Source organism: Cygnus atratus, chromosome 7, assembly GCF_013377495.2.
Source record: "Cygnus atratus isolate AKBS03 ecotype Queensland, Australia chromosome 7, CAtr_DNAZoo_HiC_assembly, whole genome shotgun sequence".
Taxonomy (NCBI): Eukaryota; Metazoa; Chordata; class Aves; order Anseriformes; family Anatidae; genus Cygnus; species Cygnus atratus.
In genome coordinates, this window is record NC_066368.1 from 20,683,456 (window position 1) to 20,709,561 (window position 26,106).

At 45.7% G+C, this 26,106-nt stretch overlaps 1 protein-coding gene across 3 annotated transcripts in view; it reads right to left on the bottom strand.

The window, feature by feature from the left end:
• Positions 1–2,247: 2,247 nt before the first annotated feature.
• GBF1 (golgi brefeldin A resistant guanine nucleotide exchange factor 1) overlaps positions 2,248–26,106 on the bottom strand; it is a 103,093-nt gene continuing 79,234 nt past the window's right edge. For 2 of the 3 annotated variants that reach the window (XM_035571923.1, XM_050711883.1), the window contains exons 16-40: positions 25,158–25,298; positions 24,529–24,617; positions 21,699–21,901; positions 21,118–21,241; positions 20,714–20,839; positions 20,031–20,113; positions 18,193–18,429; positions 16,283–16,376; positions 14,461–14,637; positions 13,894–13,958; positions 13,649–13,772; positions 12,967–13,038; positions 11,470–11,564; positions 10,862–11,015; positions 10,419–10,641; positions 8,651–8,814; positions 8,092–8,338; positions 7,486–7,685; positions 6,880–7,030; positions 6,393–6,523; positions 5,574–5,675; positions 4,915–5,028; positions 4,523–4,700; positions 4,192–4,329; positions 2,248–3,904 (exon numbers count right to left, since the gene is read on the bottom strand). In XM_035571923.1, the coding sequence (XP_035427816.1) occupies positions 3,618–3,904; positions 4,192–4,329; positions 4,523–4,700; positions 4,915–5,028; positions 5,574–5,675; positions 6,393–6,523; positions 6,880–7,030; positions 7,486–7,685; positions 8,092–8,338; positions 8,651–8,814; positions 10,419–10,641; positions 10,862–11,015; positions 11,470–11,564; positions 12,967–13,038; positions 13,649–13,772; positions 13,894–13,958; positions 14,461–14,637; positions 16,283–16,376; positions 18,193–18,429; positions 20,031–20,113; positions 20,714–20,839; positions 21,118–21,241; positions 21,699–21,901; positions 24,529–24,617; positions 25,158–25,298 (3,719 nt within the window). In that variant the 3' untranslated portion in view covers positions 2,248–3,617. The remainder of the gene's footprint in view (positions 3,905–4,191; positions 4,330–4,522; positions 4,701–4,914; positions 5,029–5,573; positions 5,676–6,392; positions 6,524–6,879; positions 7,031–7,485; positions 7,686–8,091; positions 8,339–8,650; positions 8,815–10,418; positions 10,642–10,861; positions 11,016–11,469; positions 11,565–12,966; positions 13,039–13,648; positions 13,773–13,893; positions 13,959–14,460; positions 14,638–16,282; positions 16,377–18,192; positions 18,430–20,030; positions 20,114–20,713; positions 20,840–21,117; positions 21,242–21,698; positions 21,902–24,528; positions 24,618–25,157; positions 25,299–26,106) is intronic. The other variant, XM_035571995.2, reaches the window with a different exon arrangement.

A 26,106-nucleotide genomic window follows, 5' to 3' on the forward strand; every position in this document is an offset into this window, starting at 1 on the left:
TGCAAACCCAAGCAGGCTGCTTTGCATGCGCAGGTGGTGCGGAGCAGAGGGGGATGCGTTTTCAGGATGCTTCAGGCTCTGACACGAGCAGGTTTCCCGATGGAGCTCAACAGGTGGCGTTTCCAGGAAGGAGCTTGGTAGTTAGGGAAAAGCCAGGTCACTTTTGGATGGCGCCTCTCTGAAATCACTGGGTCTGCTGAGTACGCTTTAGCACACGGCCTTTTTTCCTGTTAATACTGAATCTGAGTAAAAGCAACATTGCTTCAGATTCTGCACTTACAAGTTTCAGCGTCAAATTTACATTTTTCAGCCAGAGCTTATCTTTTAAATAGGGCTTTCTCGTGTTAGGCGGCTTCATACTGAGGACAACACCAGCTCCACAGTAAGCCCTTCTATTGACATATGCTGATTACTGACATTTATTCCTGCTCTCTTTCAGCTGCGGAAGTTCTTGATGTACATTGGAACAGCAAGAGGCAAGCAAACCCAAACTACTGTGATGTCTGTCCAGCATCCTCTGGAACAACAGTGAGTCAGACCCGTAAAAATGAGAAAGAAGTCCAAGTCTAGCAGAAGTGGATGCTGGGACAGGCTTGAACGCTAGGGCTGTGACCACCCCTACTCACCAACAGCCACTGGCAGCACGGCTGTTGTGTAATTCGAGTTACAAGGAAAAGTCAAGAGACTTGATCAATAAAACTGTATTTATCACACAGCAAGTGCTACCTGTCAGCTGATCCTTGATCTCCTCTGAGCTCACACTAAAACAATTTATGTTTTTTTTTCCAAAACACTTCAAGCCTCTTTATTGCAAAATCCAAACAATGCTGAAATAAATTTATCTATTTTTCAGCCCATTCCTATTTGCACTTTAGTGAAAACCGTCTAAAGTGCAATTTTGTCTTTCCATCCTACATTCTTTACATTCCAGTCCCATTTCCGGCAGTTTCCTCTGGTAGCTTTTGCTTTGCACCACGATTGTCTGAGTTCAGATACAGGAATCTAGGTACAAATTGGGTTTGCAAACAGTTTAAAATGCAGCATCCTCAAAACAACTATCTTAAGGCAACAGGAAAAACTGGGCTTTGCCGGTAAATGACTGCAGTCCAAGAAGTCAAAAGGCTGTCCAGGGATCAGAGGGCAGCAGTGCTGACATAAAAGCACTTTAGAGTTGAGCAATGGCTTATGAAGAGTTAATCATCTAAAGGCTTCAGCAAGCGGTTTGGAGACAGCTTAGAAAAACAGAGCTGTAAATAGAAGTCAAGCCTTGAAAATACGGGACAGAGGTGGGCTGGACATAGAAGCACCATGGGCAGGCAGGGCAAGGGCTCAAAAGCATGAAGGAAAGTGTCTAAGAGCAGCAGGGACACCATGGCTTTGGTACTGGAGGGCGAGGAAGAGAAGGTTACAGGAATAAAAGTATTCAAGGAATGGTAGAAACAGGCAAAGATAACCAGGATTTATTAACGGGGCTTTCCTAGCATGCGCATCACATTTCCATTACGCAATATTTAGACCTTTGACCATGAAATTCAAACGAACTCAGAAGTTTTTAAACTCCTTATTAAGCCCATAGGAATCCTCTGGAATCCTTCCGATAGGGAAGGCATCAGTGCCTCACACAGCTCTAAAGACACTGTGTGGATCTTACCACAACAGAGCAGAAAACATCAGGATGGAAGTACCTGTGGCTGCCCACATCCATGACAAGGAATAGCCCTGGAAGGCTCCAGGATCTCATGCCCTCACCAAGTCAGAGTCCTGTCAGTGGAAATAAGGATTTCTTCCTCATCAGAGGGAAAACGCTTCTTTCCTTGAAGTGAGCCACACTGTCACCGAGGTCTGTGTTCTGGCTGCGTGCCGAGATGCCGCAGGGCATCTGCTCTTCAGCCCTCGTTTCTGTCCTCAGTCCTGGCTGTGCATGAGCACGCACCATTACACCGGAGATCTTACAGCTGACACCAAAGTGCTGCCACGAAAGCAAGAGCAGCCTTAGTTGTTACAGCTCTGCCTTGACCTTGGTGGAACCATTCCTGCCCCACTCTGGGCGGCCCCAGCCTCCACCGCAGCCTCCCGGCTGAGCCGCCCAGCGGTCAGAGCAAGTCCCATGGACAGAGCTCGCTGCTGGAAGCGTTGGTGCATTGAGCCAGGGCAGAAGGGCACAGCACCGTAAAAATTAAACTCTCCACTCTTCCCAGAGCTCTGGGCCACAGAACCACAACAGGAAAGGAGCGCAACACTGGAACGTTCATTTACAGGATGTATTTATTACACTGTAAAAAGTCCATTGGATTCGTAAGCCATTTACTCCATATGTACACTGGCTGTACTGCCACCCCAACCTTAGGTTCCTCTCAGTACAGCACACGCTGGGTTGGAGTCAGCGCCCACGCCCCTCCCAGTCACCAGTGGGATTTCTGAAGCTGGTATTACTGAGAATTTAGCCAACCAATTTAGAGGAGGAAGAACTGAGATGCAGTGCTTGCCAGGCAGCCAGCTCTGCGTTGGGCACGAGGCAATGGAAGAGCAGGACACCCCTGCTGCACGGCAGAAGCACGGGAATGACTACCAGGGACTGTGTGTTGACTTCAGTTGCAGGAACACCCTAGGTGGAGAAGGAGGCGGGCACCCGACGACCAGAAGATGCAGAAGGGTACAATCTTGGCAGGAGCTTCCAAGAGAAAGCTGCTCCTCTACCAGCAGGTGCCACAGATCCCAGCGCCTTCTCCAGCTGAAGAGGAGGGGACAGCCCTGGGGCTGGACACTAAGAGGCCAATGCAGCAAGTGGTAGAAAACACAGCACTGCTGTGCACCCCAAGGGGAGTAGTTCCCCAAACGCTGTTTGAGAAATGGCCACAGTGCTCTGCTCTCAGCTCACAGGGCTCTGCCTTTCCCTCTCATCTGCTTAACTAGGCAGGGCCCTCTGAATTTGCTCCCTCCATCCAGAAAGCCTGATTATGTTTGCAGGACGAGGTGGGGAAGACAGTGCTGTGCCTACCAGGCTGCCCTGCTCCCTACCTGGTTAGGGGATTGCTGTGATCCACGTTGCAGAAGGAAAGCATGTGGCTACAGCAGACAAGAAGCCCTACATCGCAAGCTGGGAACTACGCTGCAAGCAATCATCTAGGCAAAATTCTCAACCTGCTGAGCCCAGGCATGTCCAGAGCCCAAATAAAGCAGTGCGACCAGAAGCGCGGGCAGGAAAGGTAGGGAACAGCTGGGGAATTGTCCAGGGACTGGACTGAACCATCTGAGAGGCGGTCTCATAGTGCTGCCCCTCTCTGGTGTTACATCAAGGATTTTTCACTCTTCGCCAGATGACGTGGTGGCAGCTTGGTCCCAGGCTGCTGGGTGGGGGTGTTGCCTGGTCCCTGAGATTGTGAAGGCAGGAAGGAACTGGTCAGTGGAACTGGACACCAAGAAGGCTGCAGTCAGGGGTTTTGGGGCAGTTGCCACAAGAAGGGAACAAATGTGATGTGCTCCGGGGACTGCAGCAGCTGCCCTTCTGCTCAGGTTAGCATCATCTTCTAAAACAAACATGCTCGCTACCAGAGAATGTTTGGCCAGCATCCTCTACCCAGAGCTTCCTCAGCGGACAGTTCTTGCACACCCTCAAGCTAATTGACTTCAGAGGTTGTCATGGGGTCAGTGGGCCGTGGAGTAGCTAAGAGAGGAACAGGAGAGGTGGCTTCTATTAGGGCTGGATTGAGAATGATTGGCAGAGTCATAGGTGGCACCCCAACCTGCAGGGGGGAGGCAAGGGGCTGCAGGATGAGTGGTGGCTGTGCTGTTGTAGGAGGTACGTCTGCAACGGGGCTTGCCTTGGTTGGAGCTGATGCTGTGAAAGAAGGAGAGGCAGAGGTGCTGATGGTGGGTGATGCAGGTGCAGTGGCTCTCTCAGACTCTGGAAAAAGGAAGAGACAAAAATATAGCCTTACACAGGCCTTGACAAAGCCAAGCCAGGCTAAGGGTCAGCTCAAGGACCTTTTCGGACTTTCCCCATCCACGTGCCTTCATTAAGGGGCCCTTGAGAAGCAGGTGCCAATCACAGGCATTCTGCCCCAGCCTCTGCCCCCAGTAACCACAGCAAGAAGGCTGCAATCAATCCATTTAGAAGCAGGATCAGCAGCACAAGACAACTGGCTACTCTAGATCACGCCAAAGCAAGGAAAAACAAATGCATGGACTCACCAGTGGCACCCATTTCACAGGGCTTCTCCAAAGGTCCTGCGTGGGTGGCTGACCTCACATCCCCCACAGGAGAAGGGGGCAGGGCAGACACTATTGATTTCTGAGGGTGTTGCTCCATTGGCATGCTGGGGACAGGATCTAGGAAAACAAACACAGAGTGAGACCACACACCAGTCTGCTCCTTCCTTTTGCCTACCCTCCGTTTGCCCTCCTCATGCCAAGCTCTGCCCCTATCATCTCAGCACCATCCAGACACCATGGCAGCTAGGCTCAACAAGGTGCAAGCGCTGGGCCCAAGACCTGTCTTTTAACGTCTCTCATCCCCTTGTACCTTGGATGACTGTCTGTTTGAAGAGCTCATCTCGAAGCCTCGGTAAGAAGCAGTCAATCCTCTCCCAGGTGATCTCCCAGAGATCCGAGTATCCTGTCCGTGAGTCAGCACTGTGGAATATCCCAGCCGTATCCATTACAAGCAGCATATTCTTCAGAGATTCTGGGATGGCCTCCAGCTGTAATCAGAGACACTCGTCAGGACACAGAGGTGGGACATACAGCAATGAACAAAGGCCCAAAACAGCTGATGGGCCACACTGGAAACAGGCCAAAGGGAAACACCATGGAACAAAATGGTTTTGGAAGGGTTAAAAGGCTAAAAAAGCCTTAAAAGGTTAAAGACCATGAATGGTTGCTCAAAGCACTGCAGCATCACTTTCAGCACCTTACCAGTAAGTCACTGGAGCCAGCATGCATGTATTTGTCCATGAAGTCCAGGATTGTCAGCCACAGGGCAGCAAAAGTGGTCAGTGAGAGCAACGGGGAAAGATGCTGTAGGAACACCTAGAAAAGAACACAACTACTGTCAACAAGCAGTATCAGGGCTGCTGCTCAGGGCTTGACAAGCTTATTGTGCAAATCCAGAACTCCCTCTCCTTGTTGTAGGCCAGGAGCATGCACAGGCCAAGCCCATGGATACCAGGGGCGTCCTTTCTGAGCTGCATAAGCAGAGGAGTAGGTCTTGACTGTGATGCCTGAGACCACTACTCAAGTCTAAATCACCACCTCTTCCAGCCCTTCTGGCTTACACTTTTGACATGCATCATTCCACCACTGGAACAGACTGCCTTCAACTAATGTTGAGCTGAAATACTTCATTGTTCATAAAGTCACAAACTCCTTCCTGACAGCTTTTCCAGAATCATGGAGACTGTTCTGGAAAGAAGGCAAGTCCCAACAGGAGAAGGTGTTGGAGAAACTCAGCACTAAAGACTGTCAGACTAGCAAAACACCACCCATCCAGGTCAGAGATGCTGAGAAGCAAACAATTTGGTCCTCTTGATGCACATGGTCTCCCCTGAGCTTTCAGACAGTAGAAGCGAGCTCACCTTGGAGAGCAGCGTTGAGGCTCTCATCCTAGTCTCTTCCATCCCACCAACATCAGCCGGGCTGATGTTCTCGAGGAGCTTGGTTAGCAGAGGAAACAGCACCTGTTGGACAGACATTGATATTTTTTAGTTGAAAAACGACTGATGAGATTTTCACAAGCAACCTCAAAGAAGGAGCTGACTTTTGGGACTGGTTTATAGACAAAGAGCGTGGGAGAAGCAGTGAGAGATGGAAACTTCAGCCTGGAGAAGAGACGGCTCCAGGGAGACCTTATAACATCTTTCTAATGCCTAAAGGGGGCTGAGGGGGGGGCTCTTTATCAGGGACTGTAGTGATAGGACGAATAATGGCTTTAAACTAAAAGAGGGTAGATTGAGATTTGATATAAGGAAGAAATTCTTTACTATGAAGATGGTGAGGAACTGGAACAGGTTGCCCAAAGAAGCTGTGGATGCCCCATCCTTGGAGGTGTTCACGGTCAGGTTGAACAGGGCTTTGAGCAACACGATCTAGTGGAAGGTGTCCCTGTCCATGGCAGAAGGGGTGCAATTAGATGATCTTTAGGATCCCTTCCAACCCCAACTATTCTATAATTCTGTGATTCTATGAAGTGTGTGGACTGATTTCCAAGAGGCTCTATCAGAAGCCTAAGAGGAACTTTTCAGAGGAGCAAAGTAGGGAAAGACTCGTCTATTACAGTGAACAGACTGCTCAACAAGATGGTGATGAAGTAGGACACCATTCTGCCAATCCTACAGAGCTTTGCTCTTCATGACAGCACTGTCCTGCCTGCATGCCCAACCCAGCCAGGAGGTTACCTTGTTGAAGCAGGACTCCCACTCCAGGGCATCCAAGGCCTGCAGGTCATGTACCAGGAGGGCCCGCTGCAAGTAAGTGAGTGCCTGCATCCGTACCTGACGTCGGGCATCACAGCACAGCCAGGCAATACCTGCGAGAGAAGGATCCAGTGTAGAGCCCACAGAGAAAGTGTCTCATTCCCACTCCCCCAGCCTAAGGTGAAAAGGTTAATGAAGACCAAACACTCTGGGGCAGGGGGAGGGATTATACTTGTTCCAGGTCACAGACTTGGAATCTACTGTCAGGTCTAGAAGTAAGCTGGCAGCTAACTCATGCTAAAGATACTTTCCTGAATCTGACCCAAGTTCTTAATCCAATTACAGCAGACCCTAGAAACAGCCTCTGCCTGCTTTCTGCAGTTAACTCCTGGCTCCTCAAATGTCCTGAGTGCTGCCTTATATTGGAAGTCACAATTTGCTCACTCTCATCACAAGGGGATGACTTTACCCTGTAGCAAAGGACACCAGCAGTTGGACCACAGTGTTCGGGAATCTGCTTCGATTTTCCTCCCTTCAGTCTCTAGATGGCGTTGCTCCTCTGCCCAGGAGCTGTAGATGGTAGCCGCTCGCGTGTGCAAGGTGTGCATGAGGTCCAGGAGCTGCAAGTCAAGCATCACATTAAATAACACACGGTACTTAAATTCTTCAATCAAACCTGGTCTCTACTCTTCCCTGAACCAATGCTAAGAGGATCTCCTTTTTGTGGGCTCTCCTCTCTCCACAAGCTCACATGCCCTGTCAGACTCCACACTATCTCCCACATAAACCTCACGTCTCCAAATGCCCTTGATCCACATTTATCGTACCTTCTACGGTGACTCAGTTCCAGGCACCCACCCTCCTGGCTTTCCACTGCTCTTCTGCTTTTGCCTGTCCAAACTGCAGTCTTCCCCTCTCACTGCAGAACTACACACTGCCACCAGACCTACCTTTTGCTATTCAGTGTCCACTAACCCAGGATGCAGCCTCCCTTCCCCTCCTGAAGGATCCCAGTGACTCCTTAACAAGGCCCTGAGTATGGGAAAGGAGAGGAGGAAATCCTTGCTATACTTACGTCCTGACTAACCTGTAAAGACACAGTGTGGTAGCTGGCAGGGATGCTCTCATCCTCGTCCTCATCACTGTGTGTGTGGGCCTGGTGCTGGCTCAAGACCCGTGATCGTCGTGTGGAGCTCTCCTTTGGCTTTTTTTTTAACCGACTGGATTTACTATCATGCCTGTGGCTCTTTCCCCTCTTCTCCTGGGACTTGTAGCCTAAAAAGTGAAAGGTGGCAACATACCGTATAAACACTCCATCACAAAAGGTTCTGCTATTCAGTGCATGCAGCAGCCACCTTTTGATATCCCCAGTGGAGGGTTCTGTCCTGTGAAATGACAGCTACCCACTTTAAGAGGTTCCCAGTGCCCTTCAGGAACAGCATTCTGCAACAACAGGAAGTCACGACTCCTGCTGATACTGCTACCTTCACATTAGCCGCAGGTCTCCCCTATACCCCAGTGACAGATAAGAATACGCTCCCTGCTGTCAGCAGGAGCCAGGAAACTTTTCTCATAGCAGAACATATTCTGGGGGCTGAGGACTCACTCCCTCAAAGTACTTCACACTTCCCTTCACATTGTCTGGCCACCTCAAATCAAATCAAGTCAAAGGCCACCTTACCCCCATTCAAGCTTGCCTCCACAAAGATGCGGATGGTTTTGACACAGAGCTCAAAGTTCTCGGGTGTCACATGGGCAGCATCTCGCACGATGAAAGACAGAGACTCCACGCACTTCATGAGAGACTTTGTGTCATGCGGGCCCAAATCCAGCCCCACAGTCAGGCTGTACTGGTTGACAAGAGGAGACGGCCCCAGCCTGTTGAGCCCAGCACTGGGTTTGGAGGTGTCAATGTCATCTTTCCCCACCTGCAGGGCACAGCAAGAGGGTAGTAGGAAAGGTTAGTGTAATAAGCAGTACCTTACACACTTGCCAAAAGGGCCTTTCTTCTGAAATGAACAGGTAATGTCATTTCTGTAGCACCCTTTTCCCTTTCATCCACATTTGCCTGCTAGCTTTCTGCTGTGGCTGCATCTCCTCCCCATCCTCCCTTTACACTCCACTCCCCTTAGGATCTGTATTTTCTACTGTCTTACTCCTTCTCTCTCTACCACACACTCTTCTCAAAACCACGCCAAAATCAGTCTTCTTGAGGCACCAGAAGCCCCTTGGTTACTCACCACTAGCCAGCCACTGTTCATCATATCCACATCTGTCACTGAGCGATGCATCTTCCCCGGCTTCCCATGGTCTGTGTACACCTCTGAGTCAGAAGTGTAGCCACGATCCAGGCTCATGTCACTTGGATGATAGGAGGAGGAGACCTCACTGTCCGACTGTGCACCTTGAAGACAAAAGGTATGGGTTTTAAGAGAATGAACTTGGAAGAGCAGCTGTGGGTAAGGGAGAAGCAATCCAGATCACCATCAGCCTACAACCACCTGTGGGCCCTGGAAGAATCTGGGCCAGGGCTCTTCTCCTGGGAAAGAACAACTGTGACAGGAACATGCACAGGAGACAACAGGAAACACAAATCTTGGGCAATGCTTCTTCCCTGCAGGTACACCTGGCTTTCCCCTTCAGAGGAAGGGGACTCCCCATCCTCCACTAAGTTGCTTGTCAACTTGACCGTGGATTTAAAAGGGCAGAGTCTGATGCTTTGGGCCTGGGAGGAGAATCAGATGTGCCACACGTTTTAAGAATTACTGGAGGTGCTAGGTTCAGCCAAAGCAACTCCAAAAGTGCAACAAAGAATGACATGACTCACATGGGGCCTCTGAGGTCAGTCAGACAGCTCCACACTCATATGGGTGAAGTATTTCTCACAGACAACAATCCACTTAAGCATGTTCCACCTGTCAGATATACCTGCTCTGAACTTCAGGATAACTTTAAATTTCACGTGTCCACAGCGCAGAAATCCTTGCAAGGGCCAAATTTAAGGCATTGACATAAATGTTATTTTAAGAAAAAAAAATATGTTCTTGATCGTTCAACATTACCTAGAAACCTACCAGCACAGAGAAAGACTTGCTGTGAACACAACGTACCAAACACTTTCAGGAGGTAAATGCTTTGATTTGCAAGGTGTCACAGTCAAGTAGTTTGCTCAAGCAGCAAAGACAGAAGCAATAAAAAAGAGCTAGGAGAAAACAACCTAGTATTAGCCCCAGAAGGCAAAGGCCACAGGGATTTTGTAAGATCAGTTTTTCCCAAGCTGTTTAGCATAATGCATCAGGACTTAGCAAGGAAGTTCTAGAAGAAGCAGTGAGGAAAACAAAGTCTTCTAGGAAAGTCCTTTTTTTTGACGTTTGCTTTAAAAGTCTGAAGCTGTCAGCCTCAAATACACTGCCAGCTGGCTGAAGTGGAACGGGAACAGTTTGCTGAAAAGACAGGCTTCTAGCACAGTTGAGAGAAGAGGGAAACATTGGGTTGGTCTTGCGGGCATGACTCAGGCACTATGAACACAAATGGATTTGGAAATAGAAGTTTAAATAACAATTCCGTTTACGAGATCCTTAAAAGAAGGGACAGAAAGGAATCAGTCCCACAAAACAGGAACAACAGCTGGGTTTACATTACACACCCAGATGAGAGATTAAGTCTGTATTAGCCATGGCACCAGACCACAAGCACCAGCAAACGTTCCTTGGGGCAGAGCAAAGACCTTCTAGGGCTGCTACAACCACTATCAGTTTTCCTCCCACTGCTCCCCCAGGGACTAGCACCTGGACTGCTGCTCAGAGTATGAAGAGATGGCAGAGTATAGACAGGGACAGACCATGGGGTAGGAGTGAACAGCAGGTGCTGGTCTTTAATCTTCCTAATGTAGTTTAATATCAGCTTTGTTTTCTTGCAGTCCCCTTTGCTAATTGAAAAGCTTGAGGAAGCAGCTGCTTATCTGGCAGGCAGGCATCAGATTTCCTAGCAAAAGCTGGCCTGTCTTACCTGTGTCGTTATCTGCCCTTGCTGTAACCTGCAGGGCTGCAGGCGGCTTCACCCCAGACCCAATACACTCCAGGAGGGTGAAGAGCGTGTACCAGTCATCCCCAGAGTGAATGTTGGCAGCATTGGTCTTCAGCAGTTCATGGAGGCCGTAGGCAACCTCATGGCTAACTCTGCACAACACATTTGGCTTCATCATGAGCAGGATACGTAATGAGAGGAGAACCTAGCCACAGAAGGAGACAAAGAACAACAGACCCTATTGCTTATACTCCCTTCTCCAGCTAAGTCCACCTCACTTATTTAGGGCTATTTGCAAGTGCTGTTTGTTGTTACCTGCAGCATGGACAGCCTAAATATGTGTCCATCCAACAGTGATTGGTTTCCTGTTTTGCCAGGTGTAGCCACAAAAAAACCCAGCAACTGACCTTCAAAAAATCCCTTACCTGTGCACTGATTTCTTCCCGACGAAGGAGCCGAATTGCCAGCCTCAGCAGCCCCACCACTGCCCTCTCCACCAAGAAGCAGAACTCCATCGCATGGACACAGAGATGATAGAGGTGGTCTCGGACGGTTTGCCAGACACACGTCACACGGTCCCTAGCCACAACAAGGAAGAGGGAAAGGGTAGGGTGAAAGGAGATGAGGCAAGCAGGATCCAGCTATTTCTTCCTCCAGAACTCCTCACAACCTGCTACTTCATCACTTTAATGAAAAGCTCCAGCAGAGAGATATAAGAACAAGCACAGAGAAACAACAAAGCTGTGAAGTTTCTTATTTACTTCATTACTCTCAAAGCAATCAGGTGGGAGAATTCTCCCTCCAGAGTTCAGTTTATGTTCTCCATATCTCAGGATATCAAGCAGTAATTCATGGGTGAATAGTACCTACGTTTGCATATGCTAGGATAGAATTGCTAAGCCCTGAAATTACAGCCACATGCTGCTTCAGTTGGCAAATCAAGCACATAAGGAACTCATTCCCTAGACTCAGGCAGCAGCTGCAGTAAAGCAGGGACATTTACAGTGAATCTGAATGTATTTCAAGGTCATACCTATTCTCTAGCACAATTCTCAGAAGCATCTCCAAGCAGAAGGCAGCATCCTCTTCGTCATATGTCTCCTCATCAGGAGTCACAGAGATGAGAGCCTACAAAAACCAAGAAACATTTGTGACTCGCAGCTCCTCAAAACAGGAGGACCAGTGAGGACTAACAGAATGCTTCAAGTCTGGACAAAACAGCACTCCAGTATCTGGGGAGGTCATGCACAGCCCATCAAAAATGCACTGGAGGTCAGGGGTCAAGCTAAGTATATGGGAAATCCTATTTTATTATGCAAGATGTAATACGAATTTAAAGAATGTTAAATTCTGACAAAGTCTCCCAGATGGGGAAGAATTCTGAAAGCCAGCAGCTTCTTGCTAAGTCCATGTGAAGCACAGAAAAGGTAGACATATGCAGGAATGACTACAAATACTGGAGGTGTTCCTCTCAAGCCACCAACTTGCCTACAAAGGGAGAATTCCTGACATAATAAGAGTAAGAGCAAAATGTTCTGAGATGGCACATGAAAACTCAGCCACTACTTCCCCAGGTGGGCCAGCAACATACTGGTCTTTGTGCAATCCAAGCAAGAAGTTCCACTTAAGCTGTTTTAAGTACCGTTCTTTGGGTTTTACTTATTTGTCATTTTTATTTTGAAACTCAATACCTATTCTCTGAACCTCTGAAGAAAGCCTTGATAAATAAATCTTTCCTCTGTTTTAGTACAAGTCCCAGTAGTGTCATGGATCCTATTGATGAAGCTAGTGAACTGCCATCACGGCAGCCTGGAGAAGACACTTGCACATTAAGGAGCCATAGAATCAGGGAGCACACACTGCTAGCCTGCACAGCACCGCTGCAGGGCTTGCACTGTGCTATTTACTATTGGAAGTGGTTTCTCTGCTACACATCAAAAGGCTTCCAGTGAGCAGCTGGCACATTTGTTCCACACCCTGGAGTGGTCTCAAACTCCACAACAACCTGAGGAGTTACTACCAGTTGCTACCATCCTCTCCCAGGGAGATGAGCTTGTCCAGCCCAAAGGCTAATGAGCCCAGCCTTGTTACATCTCCCACCACAGCCAGGTTTCACTCTACCTAAGGGCACACAGTCAAGTATTTCCGATCAACTCTTGTCTCTAAACTGGCATTTTACAATGTTCTCATTAAGCACACGGCACACCAGAAAAGGTGTGAAGAAGCACAGTCTACAGTTTCAGTTCCTACACAGAGCTACACATACTTTCAAACACTTCCCGTAATCTTCTAAAGGCTTTCAAAATGCATTCCACAATTTAATGTCTCCCTCTGCTGCTAAAGAAATTGTGTCTGCCTGCACAGAAGTTACACGTAAAAACCAAACTAATGGCTGGTTTCATATCCAAAATAGGCTCAAGACATCCTCTGAGGACAGAGGAGCTATGTGAGTATACAGCACACATCCATGATCGCTCACAGCATACTTGCTCCACCACCAGTTCAGTCCTTTGCCCAGTATCTTTCTCACCTTCATCAGCTCCTGGAGGGATTCAAGTTGGAGGAATTTGCTTTCTGTGATCAACTTCTCAGGATCACATTGCTGCAAAAGATAGAAAAGAGGATGGTAAGTCTAGACAATGTGGAAGACATACAAACAGATCCTCCAAAACCACAACTTGCTCCCACAATAGGTATTGAGAGCGACTTCAACACAATTACCTGAAGGAAAACTGCTGCCAGCTAGCTCACTACTTGAACAGCAATTACCCCTAACAGACCTGATCTGTGCTAGACATATTTTAACACATAACTCTTTGCCTCTTAAAAAGAAGCCTCTGCCTACAGATTGATCAACCCCCCAACTCAGATTTTGTTGGCAATATATGCTTTCAGACTGTCTTGGAAAAGATTAGTTATTTGAGAGTTTATACATTTGTACTTAATTATCAGATTAAGATGCCAAGGGCAGATCCCAGTTCTTTGTGTGAAACTGTTCCTATTTTCATGTTAGCACGTTTGTACAGCACAGCACATAAGACCCTTCAGCTGGCAATACAATTACACTCCTCTGTAGTTTCTTGTAATTTCCAAGTCCTCTGGAACCTGCCATACTGCCCAGAAGCATGCATATTTAAAGCTTCTGTTGCCTGTTATCCACACAGCATTGTCACCACAAACAAAAGCTCGTTCTTTTATAGCCTGTACATTACCTTTATGCATTCAAGAGCTGCTCGTTTTGCCTCCTGTGTCTCCGTTGATGGCCCTCTCATACCAGATTGCTCCGTCCCACTAAGGGTGAGCCAACTAACAAAACTCAGCACTGTAGATTCACCACTGCAAATTGGAAGACACCAGCATCAGTGAGAAAACAAAACAAAAAATCATGCAGTATTATTCCTCCAGCATTGAGGGAGAAAACAAAAAGACGACTGCCTGAGCTACCTGCACCACTCACCGGTTAGATGGTGTCTCCTCACGTTGCAGATAGATTTTGCCATTGGGATCCACAAAATCTTCGACCTGGAAGACAGACCAGAAGATGTATACATTCAGTCGTCTACTTCTTTGTAGCCTGTTTTTGTTACCCCTGTAATGTTTCACTTGATGATGTAACACCACACTCACCATCCTCGGCCAACTCACCACACTCAACTAACCTCAGCTCTTCAACCCCTACCTGTACAATGACTTGTCTCCCCCATCTGGCAACACAAATGCTGTACTTGAATACTTCATGCCTACAGTGCGTCCCTCTTCCATACAACATTCAAAATTTGGTCAAGTAAAACAAATACCGGAATTCCTCAAATACCACAAAAGGTAAAATGAGAAAAAATGAAACACTGTGAAACAAGCTGGAGCCTGCATGTAACTTGAACATTACACGATTTGAAGGCTCAGCACACACTTTACCAAACCCAGGCCTTTGCAAGAGAGATTTCCTCCTCTCTGAACTGCTTCTATGAAAAGCCAGCTTCCCACTCCCTGGGCCTTCAGTTACCCACGAGCTGGCTATTATTACCTCCACCATGGCCTTGGGCAGCAGTTCTGCTCGGAAAAGCTGAAGCATGGCCTCCATGATGTTTTTCCAGCCCTCCCTCAGAATGTCACCGTGGCGATGGGCCAAATGAAACACAGTCTTTGCTGCAATATGGGCCTTGGGATTACTTCCAAAAACAGTCGGCAGGTTCTCAATAGACTGCAGGAAAGAAGAGGGGGTGGTAGTCGGCAAGAGATGTTTCTTTTTCAACAGAAATTAGGGCAGACTGTTCAGATTTGGCTACAGAAAAGACAACAATTCTTTGTACAGGGCTGTGGATAACTAACTCCTCAGCTTACATTTGCTTTGCACAAAAACAAAGACAAGGTGGCTTACCTGACACAAGCTGAATCACAGAGGCACTCAGACACAAGCTCTTCAAGAACAGCAATGATACTGAGCATTTTGAAAGTGCTTGCTGAAAACTCACTAACTTTAATTGATTGGGCTATAGGAACTCATTCCAGGATCAAAGCCTTCTACAAAAATTATCATCACTCCCCTGGAGGCAATCGTTATCATCAGAGGTGCAAACTGTGGCCAAAACTGCTACTGACTTACAAAGTTACTCTTACCACTAGTTACTGCCAAGTTAATCCCCTCCATATTCCTTTCTATTCCTCTTCTTTCAACCAAACATGCATAGTAATTGCGGTGCTCAGAGAGGATACCTGATCACCAGGGCGATCTGTCCCAGGAAGGACTAGCAGCTAAGTGACACTTTGCTGTTCTTCTCTTGCTTTCTAATAGTCGCTTTCTGTTTTGTCTCCTCAACCCCTGAAGACCGCCCCTCCTTTTCCCCTTCCACCAGACTCTCGCTCAAATATTTGTTCAGTTGTCATATTCCACTACTGTCTCCAAGCCCTACAGGAATTTAGGGCAGCAGAAAGTAATTGGTGTCGTTGGAATCTTGCCAAAGATAAGAACTCCCAGCTCTCTTCAAATCCAGAATTCCCTGATTCTACAACATCACCAAAAGACATACTTTCTTAATTTACACAGACCTAGGACTGCTCTAGATTCCAGTCTCCCAACTAGATGGGATGCAGCTGGCAATAGCTGGTGCCTCTGAGGGCTTGGTGTAGTTGCTTCTAATGTATAAATCTGCGTCAAACAGTTGTTTAATGGCAGACATTCCTCTGCTTGTGTTATCTGTTGGTAGTCTCAAGGTTTGGTATGCTTGGAGAGGGTTAAGTATTGCATCTCTACTGTTGTGAGCTGTAGAGGAAGGGGGGATCTAAAGCAACCCCATCGCTCAGGCTTTTTTTTTTTTTGTCTTCTAATTGTCAGTCTGGTACTCTTTCACTGCTACCAATGCCAAGATGCAAGGGATATAAAACAGCCAGGCCAGACAACACAAATTCCCAATAAAAAGAATGTATGATTTTAGAACAGCCTAATTCCATTAACTGAACTAATTTGTAGGACTGTTCTTTTTCAGATATCCCTTTAAGGGATTTCAAAGATCACTTGTCTTGGTCATTTTAGACCTATGCTTTCTGTCTTGAGTGATCTTCTTCCAGCCCCTGCCTTTATTTTTATTTTTTTTTTGTGGTGTGTGTGTTTGGTGGTGGTGGTGGTGATTTTGCAGTTCTATTCTGCTCACTGTGGATCTTGCACAGGTTCTCAGAACAATGCTGTGGGTTTCTTTGCAAGTTCTGACCTTAGAAAGGAATTGCTGTCATCTTCTTAGCACAAAGCATGGTTCCCACACACTATCTATCAAAAAACAGTCTGAAGCCTGTTGAGGAAGAGAGCTCCAATATACTAAAAGCCATACTTCTTTTCCCTCCTTGCAACTTACCTCGCTGCTGAGGGCTGTAAACTTGCAGAGAGAAATTATGAGATTGTCAAATACATCACTAAGGCCATAGTGAGCAGAAATCATTGCACATTTCCTGGAGGAAGAAGAAGAAAACAGAAGAGAATGTAATAACTTGGCAGAGAGAAGTCTCTCTACAGGACAGCAAATCAGATAGCCTCTTTGTCGATGTTTTAGACCTTCCTCTCCACACACTCATAATATAAATGTATAAAGAGACACAGAGAGACACAGACACAGATTTCTAGGTTGGAAGAGACCTCAAGATCATCGAGTCCAACCTCCGACCTAACACTAAGTACTCCACTAAACCATATCGCTAAGCTCTACATCTAAACATCTTTTAAAGACCTCCAGGGATGGTGACTCCACCACCTCCCTGGGCAGCCCGTTCCAATGCTTAATAACCCTTTCGGTAAAGAAGTACTTCCTAACATCCAACCTAAAACTCCCCTGTCGCAACTTTCGCCCATTCCCCCTCGTCCTGTCACCAGGCACGTGGGAGAACAGACCAACCCCCACCTCACTACAGCCTCCTTTAAGGTAACTGTAGAGAGCGATAAGGTCGCCCCTGAGCCTCCTCTTCTCCAGACTGAACAAGCCCAGCTCCCTCAGCCGCTCCTCGTAAGACTTGTTCTCCAGACCCCTCACCAGCTTGGTCGCCCTTCTCTGGACTCGCTCGAGCACGTCCATGTCCTTCCTGTAGCGAGGGGCCCAAAACTGAACACAGTACTCGAGGTGCGGCCTCACCAGAGCCGAGTACAGGGGGACAATCACTTCCCTAGACCTGCTGGCCACGCTGCTTCTTATACAGGCCAGGATGCTGTTGGCCTTCTTGGCCACCTCAGCACACTGCTGGCTCATATTCAGCCGACTATCAACCAATACTCCCAGGTCCTTCTCGGCCAGGCAGCTTTCCAACCACTCATCTCCCAGCCTGTAGCTCTGCTTGGGGTTGTTGCGCCCCAGGTGCAGGACCCGGCACTTGGCCTTGTTGAACTTCATACAGTTGACCTCAGCCCATCGCTCCAGCCTATCCAGATCCTCCTGCAGAGCCTTCCTGCCCTGGAAGTCTACTCATGTATAAAATCTACTCTTATCCATCAGATAATCACAATCATCCTCAGATCCTGGAATCCTGATATTCGTCTGATATATGTGATGATGCAAGGATCACTTTCAAGAAGAAAGTCCAAACAGACGTACCAGCTGCAGCTGAGCCAATACACCTAATTTCATGTCTTGACATAAAAAGTTGCTGACATTTGCAGTAGTGTTGAAGGTTTAGTTTCCAAGAGATCATGGCTACAGTAGTATATTAACAGAGCTTTAAAGCTGCACTTAAGGCATGGTTTGGTCTGAATGCAAGCACCATCATAGATCATTACAAAACAGCTTCTCACAGATAGCAAGATTTTAAAATACTGACCATCTGGGAAATTAAAAAGATACAAAAGAAGAAAAGAGGAAAAAAAAAAAGGTTCCCCATCTTATCCAGCCACAGCTATGGCCTCATACACAGGTTTTACCAATATACAAGGATTTTGTCAGCATCACGGTGCAAAGTAGGAGTGATATTTTCTGCTCACTTCTAAGCACTACAGCTATGTCAGCAAGTCTTTCAAATGTAATTACACTGGAATTTAAAAATACATACCCCAAAGCACTTTGATTTATTGTAACACAGCAGTCAAACCAAACAGTGAGTGGCACCAAGAAAGGAAGAGATGGGATGAATCAATACAAATGCTAGAAAACTAGAAGAGCGTAGGTCACAATAAAAAGCTCTTCAATTGCTCGTAACAGATGGTATTCACTGTGACCTGCCTAGCAGGCAGATGTGAGGCAATGGTCGCACTAACTGTTCTGGGTTTCATGAATGCAAGAGTTACCTGAAACCAGAGATAGCCTTCTGTATGATTGTTTCTTCTAAGCTCTTGTCAAAAACATAAGAAAGTGCTGCAATGGTTGGCCCCCACGTCATGGTAAAGAGATCATGATCATAGCTTCCAGGAGGCACATGGAGAAATATTCCCTCATCAGTGGCACCACGATGTAGCAGGACATTCCAGATATAGTTTTCCTTCACCAGGCCCGTCTGTTCTTCTGGCATCACTATCTCATCATTTCTACAAGGAAGGCAGGCAGAAAGGTTGAATTTTTAATTCTGAGCCAAACCTAACATTTACACAGTGCCTTTTGCTACATGGTCCCAAAGCTAAGTGATACCTACTCTGAAGTGATTTTGCCAGCTCCTGAAACATTCTATTTTCTGAGGCCTGCCTGCTTCCCTTGTCCCTCTTTCCAATACCTTTGATATAAAGTGCAGTGTCTCTCAGGAGCACTTAGTAACTACTGTGTAAGGACACTACTGAACCAGCAGCTACCTAATACTACAGGTGGAAAATACAATATATACTAGAGTTAAATGATGGTAAACTTTGGACAGAACACTAGCACAGCTTCACCCCCACCCCCTTAGAGCACTCAGCACATCTCATTATTCTCAGATAAAAAACTGTTATACCATTGCAGTCAAGAATAAGCATGAGTATCTAAGTATAAGAATAATGCAAATATTCAAATGTATTATTATGTACAGATTACAGTCTGTTCCCCGCCCCCTGATAATAAATACGAAGAAAACAAACTGTCCCCCAGTCTCAACTATGACACTGTGGCAATCTCTTTGAGATGGAGCAATTCTGAAATGATGTATCAATTGTTTTAGCCATCAAACATACTGAAAAAGTTAAAGTATCCGGTGAAGGGAGGATAGATAGGAATACACTGGAAGAGAGGCACTACATCACTGCAAGATAATAAGAAAATTCTCAGGGTACTACTAAAACGACATTAAGAACACCCTCGGGGAGACACTAATCAAAACTAGAGCTCTATTTGAAAGCTTGAGTCATGTCTCGAAGAATTTCTAGATATTCAGTACAGGCAGCATTCCCACCTTCCTGAAGCAGGCTCAAAAGGGAAGTCAAGCACACTGCCCTGCTTCCAGCATGAGCCACTGCCTGCAACTGCAGACTGAAACCAGCTGAGATTCAGAGTCACATCTTGTCTCCTCAGAAACATAATCCTCTCAGCTTCAAGTTGGCAGTGTCTGGATTTACTGATAAGGCAGATTTCTGAGCTACTGCTGAAACTCCCCACCCACAGCTAGTCCACGCCCAAAAGGGCCTCGGCCACCAAAAGTTCTCCCCAGTTACTGGGAGAGTGCCAAAAACTGTGGTGGCAGAAGAGATTGGGTGCACACAGCAACTTCATATGAAAACCTCAAAAGCTTTTGAAATGAAGTATTAAACTGAGACCTGGATATGTTATGTCATAGCAACAATGCTGTCCTTGGGATGAATTGCTAGCTCTGGCACTGCATAAAAAGTTCTGAAGAAGCCTAAAGGCCTGGCCAGGAGGACAGAGGCTTCTTAGATACAGCATTTCACTTGTGCTCAGACATTCTTTTCCATATTGGTATAAGATGTATTTTTTTAACATTAGCTAAAGCTCTGTGGATTAAAATACCATGGCAGGAATCCAAAGATACAAATCCACTGCAATTACTATGACAGGCTTGTTACTCTAGCCCCATATGGAGCTGGAAGGTGGTTTGAAGCAAACATCATCAGTGAGCCTCCTTTCAGAGCTCTCTGGAGTTCTCACAGACCAAACAACTCTAGTTTGCTCTCTGCATACAAGGAGATGACAGGTTGATTCTTACTTGATGGCATGGTACATGTCTTCCAATATGTCCTGTTCAAAGTCTTTGCCTCCATTCACACCTTTCAGGTTCTTCCGAAACTCCTGTGGGGAAAAAAAGTAACACCAATATAACTCTCCTAGTATCTCCACCTTGAACTGCTTGGCTGCATTCAGTTCTCCACTTGCTTTCCATGGGATCAGGAGCAGATTTGGCTGTGCTCTTCAACATGCAGCCTCAAAGTTCAAAGACAAAAAGCTATTCTTAGTGGCATTGAAGTGTGCACCAGCCCATCCCATCTCCATTCTTTCAGTGTGAGCAAACAGAACACATACTTAGCTGAGGCTGGACATCAGAACGACAGGTCTGTACCAGTGCACTGACACTCAAAGGACTTGACCTCTCTCAAAGCCCCCAGCAGTTCAACAATCTTCTCATTCTTACCTATGTCTTAGGATACAGTATGTTAAAATAAAGAGGCACCTTGACTAAACTGGCATGTTGTCTGCTAAGCTTAGCATTTCTTCAGACTGTCCTTCACCCCCAGCCCTCCTCTCCAACTGTACTCAACCAGCGCTGCACACCAGCTTATTGCATATGAGTCATGAATGCCAGGAAAAAAAAAAGAATGCCATTGAGATAACACAGATACTGCATAGCTATCAAAACAAGAGAAGTCAGGTGCCTACACTGCCAATACCCACCTCCAGAGTCATTGGGACATTCTGCTTGCGGACGTTATGGTTGTGCTGGTCAGTGTTCAGCATAATAACAGCATAGGCCAGGGCAAAGCAGGCATCGCTATTAGCAAATGGGGACCCATTCGATTTCTGAAAGGCAAATATGTACACAAAGTCCTACATTAACAAGGATGTATCAATGACCAAGAGAACCATTTTCCCACCCGCAGTACTGAATCATCTCCGGAACAAACAAAAAACCCGAGGCTCTGGCTCTAGCTTCCAAAAAGCACCCTGGAAATCTACATGCCACTGCTATCTCCTACAAAACAACAGCTGCTGCCTGCAGGACACAGTAAGCTTCTACACGCAGTTTGATCTGTCATGTCCAACACGGTGTTTGAGCTTTCTGCCCACCAAGTACACACCCTCCAATGTTCTGTGAATGCTTCCAACAGTCTCTGGATTACGGGCGCCTCTCCTGGTAACCTGAAGGCCTCCAGATAAAGTCTTAAAGCTTCATCCAGCCTTAAACCTTGGAAGCTGAAAGTCCTGCAAGAAGAATGAATTGCGATGAGAAATAAACACGATGGAAAAGGTAGGATAAGCTTACTGACTACAGTCCTGTTTGGTTCAGCATTGGAATGCCAGATGTCACAGAGAACAGACAGTAAAGAGGGAAGGGTGAGGAACAAAGAAAAAGACCATGAGTAGGCAAAACAACAAAGAACCGCTGATAATTATACAAGTTATTAATTACATAATTATCTCTGCAGTCTTCACAGAGACTGGCCCCTACTGAAAGAAGTTTGGGTGTCACACTATCATATTCATCTAAGGTGCTATCCATTTGCAAGAGATGCATAGAATCATTCTATGATTAAGGCATATTGATGCACATAGAGCCAAATGATACAGATCCCAACTACTGTTGCACTGCATTTTAATTTATCACTGAACTCTCAGCTTTCACCCCTTTGTGATTAAAGGGATATAGAAAGACACTCACCCAACAAAGCTTTCCAGCAAGTCTATGTTCTTACGGTCACTCACAAATTCCCCAATCATCTTCTTGTCCAGGCGAGGGTTTTCCCGTAGCCACCTGGCCACCTCATTGTTGTCAATGGGGGTGGCAAGAAGGTTCTTCTCTTGCAGAAACTGTATTCCTTTCTTTGGCTTTTGGTTGAACTGCTCTGTGCCAGTTATCAGGAGCTGAAGACAACATTCTCATAATTACAAACTGGAAGTGCATTATTTCTTATTTTAAAATGTTCTTACATTTGAATCAAAAGCAAATAGATTAACCTTAGCATGATAAAGTTTACTGTACCACGTGAGTAGGAAAGGCTAACCAAGGCCAGAAAACCTGTATTCATCACAAGAATTCAGTATCAAGTCATACATACGCATGAGGTGCCATCTTTGAAAAGCTTTAAGTTTCACTGAGCAATTAGCTCTGCTACTCCACATGCCTCAACAGAGCAGAGGAAAGGTCTTTGATGAGCCCCAAGCATGTTGAAAAGATCAGCTCTACCCAGCTACAATGGCATTACTACTCCATGTCCTTGTCTGTCTCCTTTGGCTCCAGGCTCTTGTACTCTAGTGTGACATGCAGCAAGATTCCTCAGCTTTTATGCAGCTGCTGAAAGAAGTGCTGCAAAAGCCTAAGAACTAGACAACACCCTGCAAGTGAGACATGCTCCTGAGAACATCTGGTGCTCCAGCATGGCTAGGCAGAGAAGATGCAATGTGGGCAGAGAAGAACAGGTGCATTTTTGGTTTTGAAGGGAAGTCAACTACTCTTCCCTGCCTGATTCTTATTTTAAGACACTAGATAGTACCACAGTCTGTGTAATAAAAAACCTGGCTGAGAAAGGGTTAACCAAAGATTCTGTTGGTGCTCAAAAAAACCAGAAGCACAAACAACTGTATGAACTTTACTAAGCGCCAGAATAAATGTCAGTTCCCCATTAGCTCCTATCACGATCAAACTGCTAGTGATGACCTAGTGAACTAAATTCGTGACCATCATGACTACTAGCTCCCCTGGGTTCTCAGCAACTCAGAAGCAACCAGTCTTCTGTTTTCTGCTTCCCTGCAAACATACCTGCATGAACATCCTCAAATTGCAGTGAAATACACAGATCCTGAAACAGCACAGAGAGCACAGGGACCCTGTGAGGGCGTAACAAAATAATACCCATGTGCTGCCCAAGTATGACAGGCCTGAAGGGACTGTATGACACTAGGAGCATTTTTGTACAGCAATAAATCCTGTAACACAACCACGAGGGTATTCTATTGTTATATAGCACATAACAACAGAACATGTTTTATTTCTTAAGACCATCCGAAAGGAACTCAGATAGCTGGCAGTTTACACTGCATTTATAATCATGTCAGTCCTATGCTTCTGAGCTTCTGGTCATTGCTTTTGGAAACATACAAGAAACCTTTCCATTCAATGCATAATTTGTTCTCTGCTTTTATTTAGCAGATTTTTTTTTCCTCCAGTACTTCAGAGGTTAAAGGAAGCAGAACAAGCTGGTGCCATGTCAGCATCAACATTTCTGAAGTTGAATGTTTAGTGTGCTCTGTTGACATGCTCAGGATGAAATCATTACCAGATTTAGCATCAGGAAAGGATTTAGCATCTGAGCAAACTAACAGATTTACGAGTGTCCTTCTGCCCTCTGCTGTAGCGTAAGGCACTGTCCTTTTTCTAGAAGCACCTGGAACTTTCTTTACAGAACTCTCAGCTACTGCTCGGACCAGCTGCTGGCAATGCTCTTGATTTCTTCTAACCTTGTTTTCCAATACAATAAAGCTGGAGTCTTAAGAGAGGCTTTTGGTTAGAACAATGAAAACACTACACAAGCTCCTTCTTCAACAATAGACTTTCACACAAAATCCAACAGCTAGGCTGCATTGAAAGCTAGATTTAATGCAAAATAAAGGGTTACAAACGAAATAGTAACTGAATCAATATTAATTTCTTAGAAATTGGCTAATGCCAAAACTCAGTAGTTCCTCTGAAGACTGTGCTGACAAGCACTTCCCCTAATGCGCCTTGTGGCTCAGCATTACCCCACAGCAGCACTGCCCTGTAGGTAAAGAACCGAGCTCCTCAGTACTGCAGTAAACTTCCTAGAGAGAAATTGATGCCTTAAATTACATTCAGATCCAGAGGCTGTCAGAGTGGATCACAAAGCAAATTAGTATGCCAGCAGCAGGGGATCTGTTGTGCTTCCTTCAGTATCTTTGTTTAAATAAGTTACGAAAACATGACCATCTCTGGTCAGAGATGGTAGTACAGAGTTAAGAGTGTAGCTTGGAATAATAAGGCTCAAACAAACATTGTGGCAAAATCATTCTTTGTCTAATCAAGACAATCTTTTCAGTCATTCTCACGACAAAGCAAACGCAGGAGTAAACGAATCAGCAAGCTAGAATGTCACTTCTATTACTGGCCTCTTGATATGGTCCCCATTGACAGGTTTGATAAGAGTAGGCAACCTGACCTTTTTGATATAATTTGCTGATTATCCCCATAAATTAAAACTAGACCCAGCAACTTTCCCACCCCGAAGTCAGATGCACATAGCTTACAAATTGTGCCATAAAATTTCCCCAACACTTCTTGCATCTCAGTAACCAGAACAGATAATAATCAATGCTGTCCCTGAAGTATAGCAGGATTTTCAGTAATTGACTGTTTAATTCTTATCGGCAGAGACTGGAACTCAAGATTTCTGAGATATGACCAGTCATGCAAAGCCCCCATGAGATGGAAAACAAGGAGAACACTCGATCCATTTGCAGTATGTTCTCAATCATACCTTCTTTTTGTTCTTAATCTGCGTAAGTTCCTGAGGGCTTGGAAGGATGCAAGAAAATCGAGTAGGCTTCTTGGGGACACTCTTCTCAGCTAGAAGGACAAATTGTCGTTACAGTCAAGCCTATCCCCAGAGTACCACTCAGCCCACTATTGTGTCCCATCACAAGTTTCAGTCATGGAGTCTTGTTGAAATATTCTGCCCTACAAATGACAATCACACTCCTGCTATTCAGCTACTACGCATCTCCCACCCACATTTTCTGCAGCATAATTGCACAGTAGCTTCTTGTTCTGGACAATTTCATACATCCACAAGATTTAATTTTCTGGATGTTGTGGTTACTTACATTACTCAGAAAGAGCCCTTGACTACCTTAAAGTATCAGTACTGTGATGAATTTCACACACTTTGCCCCAAAGTGACCCAACAGATCTAACCCCCTCCCAGAAGAAAACTGTTAGTAGGCCTATGTAGCACAAATATAAAGCAAATATTCACCACATACTTCTTTCTAATTACGAACACATAATAGCTACAGCAGTCTATGGTATAGCAGAACCAGCAGGCAAATGTCAGGACTGTTCTCAGTACATACACTCAGAGAATCAAGGTCCCCCAGAGACTATTACCTGTCTCACTTCCTCCTTCCACCTCCATGCAGCCTTGCTTCATCTGGTCGGCCATAAGGCACCCACTGGTGGGAGGACATGCCCCACCTGGCTCTGAGACCACACTGGAGGATTTTGCCTCACTGAGCACTCTCTCATTATCTGTAGAAGTTAAAAACAAAACAAAAAGCCACACAAATACATAAGCCAAAGAAAAATCTTCCAATGGAGAAATAAGAAACTGACCAGTCTAAATTGAATATGTGTTTATTCAAGGGAGTTCCCTGCAGTAACTGTGATTCCTCAGTATCCTCAATATTTTGTCTACATTAATTCCACAGCATACCCTCCTTCCGCTGTGACTGCCAGTCTTGACACGGCCTTTATATAAAGCTCCATGAGGTGCACATTTTAATCTCTCTGAATTTTATTTCTGCCACACTGTTCACTCAAACAAACAGACACGGAACAGGTGCTGGGGGATGGGGATTGTAGGTGCTAACTCAGGAACTTGATACTTCACTTCTCCACGCAATAGATGAAAGACAATAGATGAAAGACAAATTAGTTTCATCACTATCACTATTGTTACAAACAGCGAAGTAGCAAACATGGCAGACATCCATCTATCTCCACAGTAAGAACAAAGTAAGTACAAGAGCTGCGCTGCTCACTAATGCTCAAATAGATACAAATAAATCTAGGTCACAGAAGCTGCTGGCCAAAGAAAAAACACTATTCTTATTCACAAGTAGGTATGAAGCAAAGACAAGCTTAGCAATTTCGTTGCCTCAGAGGAAAGATAAAGCATGTGCTGTTTTGGACAATAACCAACACAAGATTTAAATTACATGTTTTGTTTTCTGAAATTAACAAAAAAAGGGAACTTTTTTTTTTTTTGCTTAAGATTGTTAAGAGTTCCATTGTTAAGAGGTTTCTAAATCCTCTAACAAGTAAGATCTGGAAAGGG